General features: G+C 39.3%; 1 protein-coding gene across 2 annotated transcripts; it reads right to left on the reverse strand.

Moving 5' to 3' along the window:
- Positions 1-1,184: 1,184 nt before the first annotated feature.
- LOC110506744 (iroquois-class homeodomain protein irx-3) lies at positions 1,185-4,635 on the reverse strand. 2 transcript variants are annotated; one of them, XM_021586585.3, is made up of 4 exons: positions 4,125-4,635; positions 2,485-3,523; positions 1,896-1,962; positions 1,185-1,533 (listed from the first exon to the last, which is right to left on the reverse strand). In XM_021586585.3, exons 1-4 carry the CDS (start codon positions 4,338-4,340, stop codon positions 1,479-1,481), a joined length of 1,377 nt encoding a protein of 458 aa, XP_021442260.1. In that variant the 5' UTR covers positions 4,341-4,635; the 3' UTR covers positions 1,185-1,478. The 2 variants fall into 2 exon arrangements, with proteins under 2 accessions (XP_021442260.1, XP_021442261.1); XM_021586586.3 differs by lacking the exon at positions 1,896-1,962.
- Between the last annotated feature and the right edge of the window lie 8,406 nt (positions 4,636-13,041).

Consider the following 13,041-nt stretch of genomic DNA (forward strand, 5'->3'; position numbering starts at 1 on the left):
TTGAAATGTACAATTTAAACGTTTAATACTTTTTTGTGAAGTGAAATAAACTGAGGGAAAAAAAACTAAATTAAAGGATACTGAAACAACGAATTGTGTGAATATGCACCCCATTTATTTTATTTTTGTTTATGTGGCCTGTTTATTAACAATGGTGTTTATGCAGCAGGAACATTTCCCAAGTTAATATGTACAAATAAAGGTCATATAAAAAACATTGATCAATTAATTGTTAAGAATGCAATTATCATATCCCTAAACCTTTTTAGGTCAATTGAGTGTAACGCTGGAGAAGGTTGTATTTTAATGCATGCCAAATCATGACAAACGCTTTTACGATGGACCTATGTGAAAATAATTGTTCAATGGCTTGATTATATATTAATAATTACAATAGAAAGTTGTGATTTAGGTTAAAATATCCCTATCCCTGTCTTTTCCAGACCGCAGAATCGACGATGGTGACTAGTTTTGACTGTAGAGGGAGCTCCAACTCCAACTTTACATAAACTTTGTCTCACAACGCTTCTGACATGCAAATTATCTTAGATGTTGAAACAAACCTAAATAAATGATATCACAATGTATTGGTGGCATATGGTTAGCAGTGCAGCCCACAGCGGCTGACCAAATTGAAGATGCATAAAAAAAACATGTAGTAGGCCTAACACAAATATTACACGCGAACTGAGATTGCATCGTACATACACCACAACCCATTTACGCATAGCCAGCCTATACGATGTTTAACCTCTCAGTCCAAAATAGTTCCATCCAAATGGTCAGTAGGCCTACATAAATTCTCTTCATATGCCATACAATTTTCATACGAAAATTAATGAAATAATTATTCATTTTAATTCGTCTGTTACGCCTCAATAAGGATAATCCCAGAACAGTAATATCCAAATGTACGATGCAATAATCAGCTAATTACTCTTACGTCCCTCATATGAAAAGGCCTCAAATCCTGCTAGAATATTTACTTATCACAACCAAGTATGATGAAGCCTATTCGCCGTAGGCTACGCAGACAGATACACACACATGCAAAAAGCAAAGCACTGCAATTGTGCACCACTTCAAAATCTAATTCGTAACATCTAACGCCCACAACAACTAATTCTCCTTTCACAAAACAATCATCAGACAAACATCGTCCCAAAAATCACAAGCGATTTGAATAAAGTTGCAGCAGTTCATTTATTAGCCAAAATATAGACTTTCTTGTACAATTTGGTTCACAAGTATGTACATTTTCTTAACTTTATATACAAAACATTTTGAACATCAAATCCTCACAGAACTTACAAAAAGAAAAAGAAAACTCACAGACTACTGGTTCATACATTATAACATTAGCAGGTTTACACAGGACATGCTTACAAGGTAAGTACACACAGATGTATTATTCTTATTTTACATTCCTTACAACTGATTCAAATAAAACCATAAAAAGAAAGAGAAAAAGTCAAAGTCTAGGAGGAGGCGAGAGCTGACAGGACCATGGCTGCTTCGAGTTGATTCTGAGGCCTGCAACACACGGGTCAAGAAAATAAATACACTCAGAAAAGGGAAAATAATAATAACCCACAACTGCAAGGTAATGAATTGCTTGAAAAGTAAAGTGATATGAAGTGAAGATTGCTTTTGGAAAATGAGAGCCGGTTATAAAACCAATGTGGTAAATTTGAGCTGGGGGTTTTGCATGACAAATATGCAAATATATTTTGAGGCCTCAACGAAATTAGACAAGCACGGAGGAATCCATCTATTCGATGTCCTACAAATACAACACAGGGGCTGCAGTTTGAGTAAATGTGGTAGTCAACGATAAAATAGGATGTGCATCAAAAATAATATAGCCAAATAACATAAAGATGACAGTCTCTTACCGTCTATGAACTGGGTGAAAGGCTGTTTTTAACAACTTTTTCTCTGCTTCCAAGGCACTAGATCTCTCTGAAATAATAATGGCAATAAAATACATTTAAAAAATGCATTCATTTCCCCGTCTTTAACTAGAGCACAGCACTGTCGCAGTGAATTTAGTCTATACTTTATTTTACTGCCTGGGGATCTTCACGTCAGTCACGGGTTAAATACAAGCACGTACAATACTGAAGTAGGTAAGTGACAAAGAAATATGGGGCCAACTGCTGAATTTAAAAACCATGAATAATAATCCATTCTCACAATAAACCAGCTGATAATAACATTAAAAACCAATGCCTTTTATTCCGACCACCTCTGTCTGTATTCCCCCAGTTCAAAGCTTCAAAGCCACCTTATTCTGTCACATAAACGACAGCATGGAAACACACTTTTTATGATCATCTTTACGGCCTCAAAATGTCTGTCCAAGACAGGCCTATTTAAGTAGGCTAATGCGTTAAAGAGGGATAAGTAAAGTCTGAAATAGAGTAATAATGAACCGTTTGTTATACAGTCAGGCTCGCCAGCCTCAGTGTTGGTGACATGTACCTGTGACGGCTGTGTCTGAGCTATGACTCTTGTCCTGCGTGTGTTGCTGCCTGCTGTAGAGGGCGAGCCCGTTAGCCGAAGCCTGGTTCGCCAGTCCAAGGTAATGGTTAGAGTTCAGTAATGCGAGCTGGTGGGCAGAAAAAGCTCGGTTTGTCCAGTTCTGGATTTTCCCAACAGGACAAGAGATGAGTCTGTGATGAGGGCTGATTATGGTCTGGGCAGCGGGCCCAACTGTGTTGCTGCAATTCATTTGTGGAGATTTGCGGGGATTGTCAGGGGTTGTTGCTGTCTCCGCCAAAGACCAAATCTTTGGCTTTTGGGCCGGGGCTGCGTTATTTTCTGATGGGGGCGAGTTGATGGACACCGGATTCAGTTTAAGTTGTTCGACATTCGGTTGTGAAGCTTTCATTTCAAAAGAGTTATGGTGGTGGTGGAAGTGCTCGCCCCGGTCCACGTGAATGTCTTTGCCCTCCTTCACTACAGCCTTCAGAAATCTCTGATCGGGGCCTTGTAAATCCTCATAGCCATCTGAAATCTCAGAGTCGCTTCTACCATCTAATTTTAAATCAGCGTGTAGGTCATCCTGATCATCCAAGTCGTCCTTATTCTCGATATTTTCCGTGTCGATATTTTCTAAATCAATCTCTTCCTCATCCTCCCTCTTGTCCCCTTCCTCTCCCTCCTCGTGATCACTGTTGTAAACATTTCCCTCTTCGTCTGTGCGGCTCCGGGGAGTCCAGGTCATCTTGTTCTCCTTCTTTAGCCTCCTCCTGGCATTGGCGAACCAGGTGGAAACTTGGGTGAGGGTCATTTTGGTGATGATGGCCAGCATGATCTTCTCCCCCTTGGTGGGGTAGGGGTTCTTACGATGCTCGCTTAGCCAGGCCTTCAGTGTACTCGTGCTCTCCCTGGTCGCATTTTTGGGTCTGGACGGGTCACCAAACTGATACTGGCCATATGGGTAAAACGCTGGGTGATGGTGGGCAAATCCTGGGTGTCCTTGTACGCCTGGACTGTCTTTCAACTCATACTGAGCACCCTAAAAGACAAAGAGCAGAGACCCAATGGGATGTGTGAGATATTATGATAGATTAATAAAGTTTGCTAAATTAAGTTCTGCTTTATGTTAAGTAAGACCAAATCATATAGGCTAATATATGCAATATATATGCAATATAAAGCCACTATCACCACATTTATCTTTCTTTACATAGGACCTGTGATTTCTGCGTTTACGACTAACAAAAGCATTACCATATGCAAAAGTTACACATTTTTATTTGTTACGCACCATTTCCGTTCGCGAGAAAACTATTTGATTTATAACACTTCCCTACCAATTGCAAAACATTTAATTGTATTTCAAGATGCCAGTATACACACTTAATATATAGCGTTTGATTTCAGCTGTTTTCTTTATTTTCTATTGGTCTAAACATAGGTTTTCGACTGACATTTCAGTTATAGTGCTACTATAACTATTTCCAAAAAAAGGAGTCAATAACAAAGTTGACCAACGAGTCTTCTTGTTTAGTCCTGAATGGATCATTGTCTCAATAACGTAACGTCTCTTTTTTAGTCTGGATGGGGAAGAAAGCAAATGAAGGAAACCAGAGGCATAAATAAACAAAGGCACTCACCAATTGATTGAAAATTGATATATCGTTTGAATAGGGCAGAAATGCTCCATAGCCCTGTGCTGCTGCGGCGAAAGGTGATCCATACATAGTTGAGAGAACGTTTGAGAGTGCCCCGGACGGGCTCAACTCCGTACCGGCTCGGGCATTGCTGATACCCTGGCGCTCCGGTGGGTATATCGGTCGGATGTACTGGTATCCCAGCTGCGGAAAAGACATGGTCGTAGAAAAAAGTCTGCTGCAATCACAAAAAGCAGGGAATCGCCCTCGCGGTGCGTACTGCGATATCCACTTTACAGTGAGTACAACAAAGTGTAAGGGAAGTCTATATTTCCTCAAAAAACAGCCAGTGTAAACGATCCGATTGCGCCTTCCTCCTTCACTTCCCTATTGATCTGGATGGACTAAGGTCAGGTCCTTACAGATTGCCTTAGATTATTGCGACTCTTTGCTCTGATTGACATTTCTAGTCGTTTAGAAGCCCCTCCCATTTCTCAAATCTCACCCCCTACACACACTCTCGCTCTGCCGCGCGCCTCTCTCTCTCTCCTGTATTTCCCCTGGATAAGTGCACTGACGTCGCGATCTCTTATTTGAATGGTTTTCAAATCTCATTTGATGGCTCGCCAATCATTTAATTTGTTATTTGTTCGCCTGAGCCCTACCCCATTTTAGTGTTAATTCACAATTTGTGGTCATTTGCACAAATAGTAAATATTTCAGTGTTGTTGAGTGATTAACTTCACATAAGCCTAGTGTCTCCAGTTTTCTTCTAATGCATGTGTCTCACGTATGTGCAGCCACGACTCATGTCCACTGGAAAGAAAGACCTAAGAAATGTATGTTGTTTGCCCGTATCGAGTGATTTTGACTCACGAATGCTAGAAGTCTATGGTCAAGTTGTGTTTTCTTACACCGTTTTACACCGTTACGGACGCTTCTAACAATTGGCAAGCGGATCGGACTCAAATCACTCTTTTAATTTGGGACATCAAACAGTTAGCATGTAACCATTTGACTTCAGAGAGAAAGTTGTCAAGAAATGAAAAGCTGCATGGGTGATTACCGCCTGCGCTGTTAATGAATGGAAAGTGTTAGCGTCAACAATGGCAACGATAAGTAATTAACACGTTGCGTATTGTGGTGGATATACATTTAAAGTGATAGACTGGAAACTAAAATATTGAGGTAAATAAATATTTTACATGAACAACAACAATACAAATAATGTTGATGTAAATAATAAGAGTGTCATAAAATAACGATAATGATGAGGATAATAATAATAACAATAATAATAATAATAGCCTAATAATATTAGTAATAATAATAGTTGCAAGTGGTTTAATTTATTTAATATTCACAGATTTGATTCATGCTGCACGGAAAGCCATAGCTATTTGTAAACAGGTTAGGCCAGTTAAAAACAATCTTATAAAATGTAATTTTGTATGTATGTACCAAGACTTCCCTTCCAGGAAAAATATAATCTTTACAAGACTATCGCTCATAAAGATTGGGCTACCTTTAAGAAATCCCCTTGATGAATTTGACAAAACCATGTTTTTATTGTAAATAATTCGGATTAAAACAAAGCAAGGGAGTCAGAATTGAAATTCCATGAATCAATATATAAAAATATGTAGGAAACATCCCTAATCGTATTACATCCCCGTCTTTGTACCATCATATGTCTGTTCATCGTTTGCAAAACAACTACAGTGGTGACTTATGCATTGCTGTTGCAGTTTATTTGAATATGATAAATCTCAGAGCAATATTGACAGCGATATTAAATCTCATCAATCTCAGTTTAGTTTTGATGATGAGATCCGGTTTCCAAGAACTAGGTCTATGTCTATGTAGGCCTACTTGTTTAAACCTTTAATCTTCTTTTGGAGCTGATATCATTGTCTGGGAGGGATAATAGCAGCTATAATTTCTCATATAGACTATAAGGCTACGCCTTGTTTCCATGAACTCAGTGCAGAACCTCCGTGTTCCCCTTTAACGTGCTGGCATCTTGACACCCAACCGAACCTGGATTATGAGGTTATTAATTACAGCGAGTGGCTGATGCCATCCAACCGGCATGGTAATCACTACATAGCAGTCAATAACACTCAGACACACACACAACCTGCAGCAGAGAGAACGGAGGGCCCAGACATTACAGCTGAGCTGAGAAACTTAACATTGATATTTGCCTTCAGATTGAGGGAGGAATGTGTTAGTTGAATGAGTTCAACTAAAATAGGTGAAGAAGTTAGTGTAAGATGTGTGTCAAGTGTCACACGTGTGTGGAAATGCTGAATATTGGAATGGCCAACTTTCGTGTTTTCTTTGTGTTATAATATAAAAGCAGGTGGTTGGAAGTGTGAGTGTGAACGACATATCTGCCATTTAGTGTCCCCTCGGAGGCGCTCCGCGTTTGGATGGACACGTGTCTCATCCCCGGGACCTGTCGGGGCCCCTAGGACTCCGTCTGATTTATAACCCCAATCAAACACATATGCACTAACTTAACACTTTCACAACGACCCGGGAAACTGGCATAGCCATAAACCATTAAGACTCTCAGCTCTCTCTTACCTCCACTCCACACCATATAGCGTCCCATAACCTGCCCTCTCCGCTTGACTCTATAACATACACACGATGGCTATATGAATCAAATGCACCAAACACTGGGGCAGCCACACCACCACTATTACTACTACTACTATTACTATTACCACTACTACTACTACTACTACTACTACTAGGAATAATAATAATAGTAACAATAACAATAATCACCATCATCATCATCACTAATAATAATAATAATAGCAATAATAGCAATAATAATAATAATCTAGGCCTATTTTTATTATTTAAAAAATATATTTATACATGTCTCTATTCTATATAACCCATTAATGCTAATGTTTCGGTCATGCAAAAAAAGGACAATCACAGGAGAGTGACTCGAGGGCTGTTTTTTACTTGAGGGTAATTATGCAGATGACACAATTTCACATCATTTTCAACAGCAAATATACACGGATCTATCGCTCAAGCGTGGTTCCTTATGCAACACACAAGACGCCAGCAACACATCGCAAATGATGATATGAAGCTCCAGAAAGAGGCGAGATCAAAGCCTTCAAACAGAGGCTATTCAAATGACTCATTTGAATCTTTTCCATAACTCCTAGGCGACAGAAAACAAGTAATACATTTCTTATCACACATGGAATCCATTTAAAGGAGCCTTCTGATCATAATCGGTTAATTGCGGTGACAAAGGATTTGAAAAGAAAACACAATTAATGACCCTTGATGTTTTGGGCTGTTGGTGGAAGAGGGGGATGGTGAAGTGAAGTGTGTGTGTGTGTGTGTGTGTGTGCGTACGTGTGTGTGCGTATGTGTGTGCGTGTCAGTGAGAGGGAGAGAGAGACAGAGACACACAGAAAGAGAGGTCCATATCGCATTTTGCTTTGCCTTGACAAAAAAGGGTTTACGTTGTTATTCCTTTTGAGGGAGACGTTAGTAAAACCCAGCAGCTTGCAGAGTTTGTTTAGACAACTTTTTTTTTTTTGCATCTTAAGTTTCATTAGGGTATGAGGGCGAACTGTTGTAAAGATTATATATGGGACCAAATTGATTTCCAAATATTTCCATACCGATTTATGGTCAAGAAAAGCAATGTTGGTAATTTAGCCTAAATCTTGAATAATGTAGAACGTGTTCTACCCCACAATGATGATAGGCCTTCACTGTGTGAAGCTACAATGACACATGTTACAAGTTCACTGAACACGAGCACAATCAATAACAACTTCGCATGCTATTATAAGGCCTTAACTTCTTGGTGTTTTTTTTAAGAGTTGAGTTGTTTGGAAATATCCAAACATTGCTGAGACTGGGAGGTTGGCTTGGTTCAGAGTAGTGGAGTTAAAACTGTACCACTTGCTTTATCTGAAAATATGTTCTTGTCCCATTAAAGAAATAAAAGAGCAATAAATCTCGCGGTGTCTAAAGAGCAGAGGGACATAATCCAAGCAATGAAATAGTTTAAGAAATTAATTGTAGTTACCGAAAGCAAGAGTACTTTTAAAATACATTTAAAGTACTTTTTTTTCTACTGTTGGGATAATTTAAATACTATTATTTTAATTACGTTACACTAATCCAACCATGCATATTAAATAGATAACTTCGATTTGCATTAGCGCAAAAGTAAGGAATTTTAACAGTGCAATCCTTATTCACAATTTGAAACAAATTAATAGTCATTGGACTGCAACTTATTAAACTGTTTTATAACATCAAATAAAATAAATTAGCACAGTTAACATGTGATTTATATATAACTAGTTAACATGTGATTTATATATAACTAGTTAACATGTGATTTATATATAACTAGTTAACATGTGATTTATATATAACTAGTTAACATGTGATTTATATATAACTAGTTAACATGTGATTTATATATAACTAGTTAACATGTGATTTATATATAACTAGTTAACATGTGATTTATATATAACTAGTTAACATGTGATTTATATATAACTAGTTAACATGTGATTTATATATAACTAGTTAACATGTGATTTATATTTAACTAGTTAACATGTGATTTATATATAACTAGTTAACATGTGCTTTATATATAACTAGTTAACATGTGCTTTACATAGACCTTTAAGTTTCCTGAATCCTGAATCCTGTATCCTGAAACTGTTTTGATATCCAAGTGTGACTGTTACTGCTACGTTTTAGTTTTAGTTTTGGGTTCAATCAGATCGCCCATGTTCACCATTTATAATTAGCAAAACAACTCAAGAAAACGATTATGGGCCTTGGCCAGCATGTTGTTTAGATTTTTTAATATATAGACTACAAACCACACAATGTCCATTTTGACCCCCTGCCAAACAGTCAATTATTATGAATAATTACGCCTTTAAAGGTTAGTAAATAAGCAAACAAGCCTATATATTCCAGTTGTACCCAAAATCAGGTTGGAACCTCTTCTATATGCACTAGGCCTACATGGCATGCTATCCCAAATAGACTTGCATTACTTAACAGCAGTCAGATCGAGTCGACCGCTCACTGTTCACGTCTGCACTAATATCTATCGGGAGTTTCTTTCGCCTGCCTCATCAGAGATGGGGAGAAGAGTCAGCTTCAGAAACGAGCCTATAAAGAGTGAATTTGGGAGTAAATTGTAGAGCTGCCGCCAGCCACGGGCAGTAATTGATTGGTAAGGTCAGAGCTCCCGGTGTCAAATGGCCTGCTCGGTCTCGGTGCACTCTTTCTCTCCTCTCCTCTCCTTGCTGCTTTGTTTTGGTAAATATTCTGCGGTCGGTCCTGAGGGGTTCAGACTTGTTTTATTAGCCGTTCCAGGTCACTTTATTTCGTCGTTATTTACCAACACATGTCCTCAGCGAAATTCTGGCAGTTCTGCAGGATTGTGGTTTCAAATTCACAGATATGAAAATATGATATAACCCCCACATACCACCACAATTCTGTGGCCTATATATAATTTATCGGGTAAAGTGCGCAAAGTAGCCTATTGTTATCATGTTATTGCAATATTATTAACATTAGTAGAACGCATAAGAGTAGCCTATTAGTAGGCTAATTGTTTTTGTTTTTGTTTATATTATGTTTTTAAATCTATCAAACCCACTATTACACTTTTAGGTCTATAAGCTACTGCAACACTACAATAACAGGAGCAATAGAGCTTCTGCACCAACGTCAATCGGTGTGCATTCCATATCTGACATTGTATGATTTTTCAGACAGTAGCCTAGACTTTCATTCTATAAATATCAATATCAATCCTGCCACAATAGCTTTCAAACATTCATAGACACCATTCTTACAAACTATTATCATATCCAATAACAGAAATTTGCAACGCGCATTAGGTGATACAACTGGACGCCGCACTAGCACTATGTGATGTGAGTGCCTGCCTTTTAGCCTATAAAACGTTGCATCTGCAGGTGTGTTTTTCTCCGGTTACCTACTGGCTGCCCACTCACTATCCATCCTGCTGCAGTTTCCCCGGTATCAGTAACACAAGGCATTGATTTTACGGTAAAGTCACTTTGTAAAAGGAGTGAGTAACTGTGGGCCGCGCTATCACTGTATTACACGGATATGGTCCACATAACAAGATGAACATTGATTCAGCATTACGGATGATCGATAATGAAATAAGTAACTTCAGGGCCGAATTAAAATGCAAGCTAGCCTTCATGCTGCCATGCCAAGTCAGGAGTGACAGCGGGAGGAGAGTAAAGAAAGAGAGAGAGAGAGAGGACAGAGTGGGAGGGGCTAAAGAGAACTAGATCCTTATCAGGAAGGACCCTCTGGTACATAGGAGGATGCTCAATCAATTTAGGGATTATTCTCACTGAATAGAGTAATGCTTGTCATGATTGTCATATGGGGTATTTGTATGTATATCTATAATCTGTCCTTCTTTTGAGTAATGTTTGTGAAGGATTAAAATGTAGGCTTGACACTTGACCTCATAACTTGATCTCATGACCAAAATATAACCCACGTTATTAAATTATAATGACAATGATAATATCTGCTCCACCCATGGACTAAACTGTAATACTGTAATAAATTCTTACCCTGCTTAATATAGGCCTACATTCTCTTATGCTGAATAACTGTGAAAAAGGATGGTCAGGCTGATTGACCTGCCACTCAGAGAGAACATAATATGCCAATGTGGTACAGTCACCAGGCTGATTCAAAGCTACATTGCTATGTAGGTTTATGTTTATTTTTACTCGGTCTGTCCCTAATCCAAAGGTAGACTAATTCAGGGTTTTGCCATGTCTACAGCCAAACATTTACTTGAGGTCATTCCTTGGCTTATTCTCAGGATATGCTGAGCCAGGTCCAACACAAACACGTCCTCTCCTCCTCCTCAGCTCCTCGGGGATAACCTGAAGACAGAGGACCAACCTGAAGACACATGAAAAGGGTTACTCACGAACAGGTATCCCCTGGAGATATTCCATCAATCCCATTGTTATTTGGTTCCATTTGGTTCCACAGCGAAGTGATGAGGTGGATGAATGAAGTGATGACGTGACGTCTCCAGATAAAGATCTCCACCTGAGTAGTAGCCTCAAGATGCCTCCAGCATTCTGCCCTAACCTACGTATCCTGAATACGACCCCGGTATGCTATAGTCCAGTCATATCAACATGATCTCTTAAACTCACTGCTATATTTCCAGGCTGGTCATATACACATTCCATAGTCCCCTCTCTGTGTCCCTATTATGGGACTTCTTGGTCCGTCCATCAGATGAAACCAGCAGTCAGTGCCCTTTCATGGCCCCTCGACTGGGTGCTGCGGCCAGACTAATATCAGATTGCCCCTGTTAACAGCTCGGGTCTACTGAGCCAGACAAAGCCTCATCTCTTTCCAGCTGTTGTTGCTGGTCTGGGGCTGGAGGCTGGGCTGGAGGAGCAGCAGCTGTACCAACATGGTGGAGAGGACGTCTTCATGTGCCAGGTGCCCTGGACACTGCAGGAGGTGGCTGGAGGGGTCTACTACACAGTCTTGAGTGACTGTCTCTTGTAATGAACCTTATAAGGGAAATCTGCAGTTCAAACAATACCAAAGTGGTCCCCCTGACAATGATTTGGTAATTAAATAGCTGAGGGATGGGGCTGGAGAAATGTAACCTCTCTCAAATTCATAGACAGAGCTATGGATGCAAGGGCTGACCATCAATGATATCAACATTTTAGTTTTTACCATGTTTTCAGGCTATCAGTGTTTGTTAACAATTTTCCTTTGTTTACAAACAAAGTAGTTAAACAAACTTATATTTTGGGTTCTGATGGAGTAAGACAATTGAACAGAGCTCATGAGGCATTTAGAAGTTGTTCAAGAATCAATAGGTATCATACATACATTTTTGTTTTGATGTAGCAATCACAGATTGCCCTGTTAAATCATGCTGTCAAACTCACCTACGTTTGCCTGTCACAATCTCTGACATGGAAACATGATGTCACAATCTCTGACATAGAAACATGAAGAACACATTCAATTAGGAGGACACACAAAGTAAGCATTTACATTTCTTTAGCTTACTTTAGTGTTCATTCTTAAACATGTTCACTTAATAATTATAGTTTTACTCAACAAATGCATGAATGGAAGAGTAAATAGTTTGGAATGACAATTGAAATGGCCCAGCTGTTCTGTTATACTGCTGGATCTGTAGGCCCAGCAGTTCTGTTATGGTGCTGGATCTGTAGGCCCAGCAGTTCTGTTATGGTGCTGTATCTGTAGGCCCAGCAGTTCTGTTATGGTGCTGGGTCTGTAGGCCCAGCAGTTCTGTTATGGTACTGGATCTGTAGGCCCACTTGTTCTGTTATGGTGCCGGGTCTGTAGGCCCAGCAGTTCTGTTATGGTGCTGGATCTGTAGGCCCAGCAGTTCTGTTATGGTGCCGGGTCAGTAGGCCCAGCAGTTCTGTTATGGTGCCGGGTCAGTAGGCCCTCACTGTAAGCCTAAGCCTAGTAGTTCTGTTGTGGTTCTCTGTCTGTGTAGACCTGTTAGTTCTGTTATGGTTCTGGATCTGTGTAGACCTATTACAGATGTAGAATCTTATTTTGAGCCAGTTTGCTTCCACAGGAAAATAATCCTGCAGCAATAGGAAATGTGAATTATTATGTGGATTGTAATTCATGGACATTTTTGTAGGGGTTGATACATTTGTCGTTAGGGCAAATCAAGTCTGGAATTTCAAAGTCAAAATGACAAACTTCAGAAGCCTTTTAATACTCAAATACACTACAAGTTTGCATCCCCTGCTCTGCAGAAAAATGCTTAGCAACAAAAGAGTTATCAAATGAAGATCCTACA

This window comes from Oncorhynchus mykiss, chromosome 26 (genome assembly GCF_057628025.1).
Source record: "Oncorhynchus mykiss isolate SJ-2025 chromosome 26, ASM5762802v1, whole genome shotgun sequence".
Lineage (NCBI taxonomy): Eukaryota > Metazoa > Chordata > Actinopteri > Salmoniformes > Salmonidae > Oncorhynchus > Oncorhynchus mykiss.

Excerpts from the sequence above, each read along its gene's own strand:
- LOC110506744 (XM_021586585.3), bottom strand. The coding sequence starts at position 4,340 with ATGTCTTTTCCGCAGCTGGGATACCAGTACATCCGACCGATATACCCA. Across the intron at positions 3,524-4,124 it reads TATCAATTTTCAATCAATTG|GGTGCTCAGTATGAGTTGAA; the intron begins GTGAGTGCCTTT and ends TTTGTCTTTTAG. Across the intron at positions 1,963-2,484 it reads CTCAGACACAGCCGTCACAG|AGAGATCTAGTGCCTTGGAA; the intron begins GTACATGTCACC and ends TTATTATTTCAG.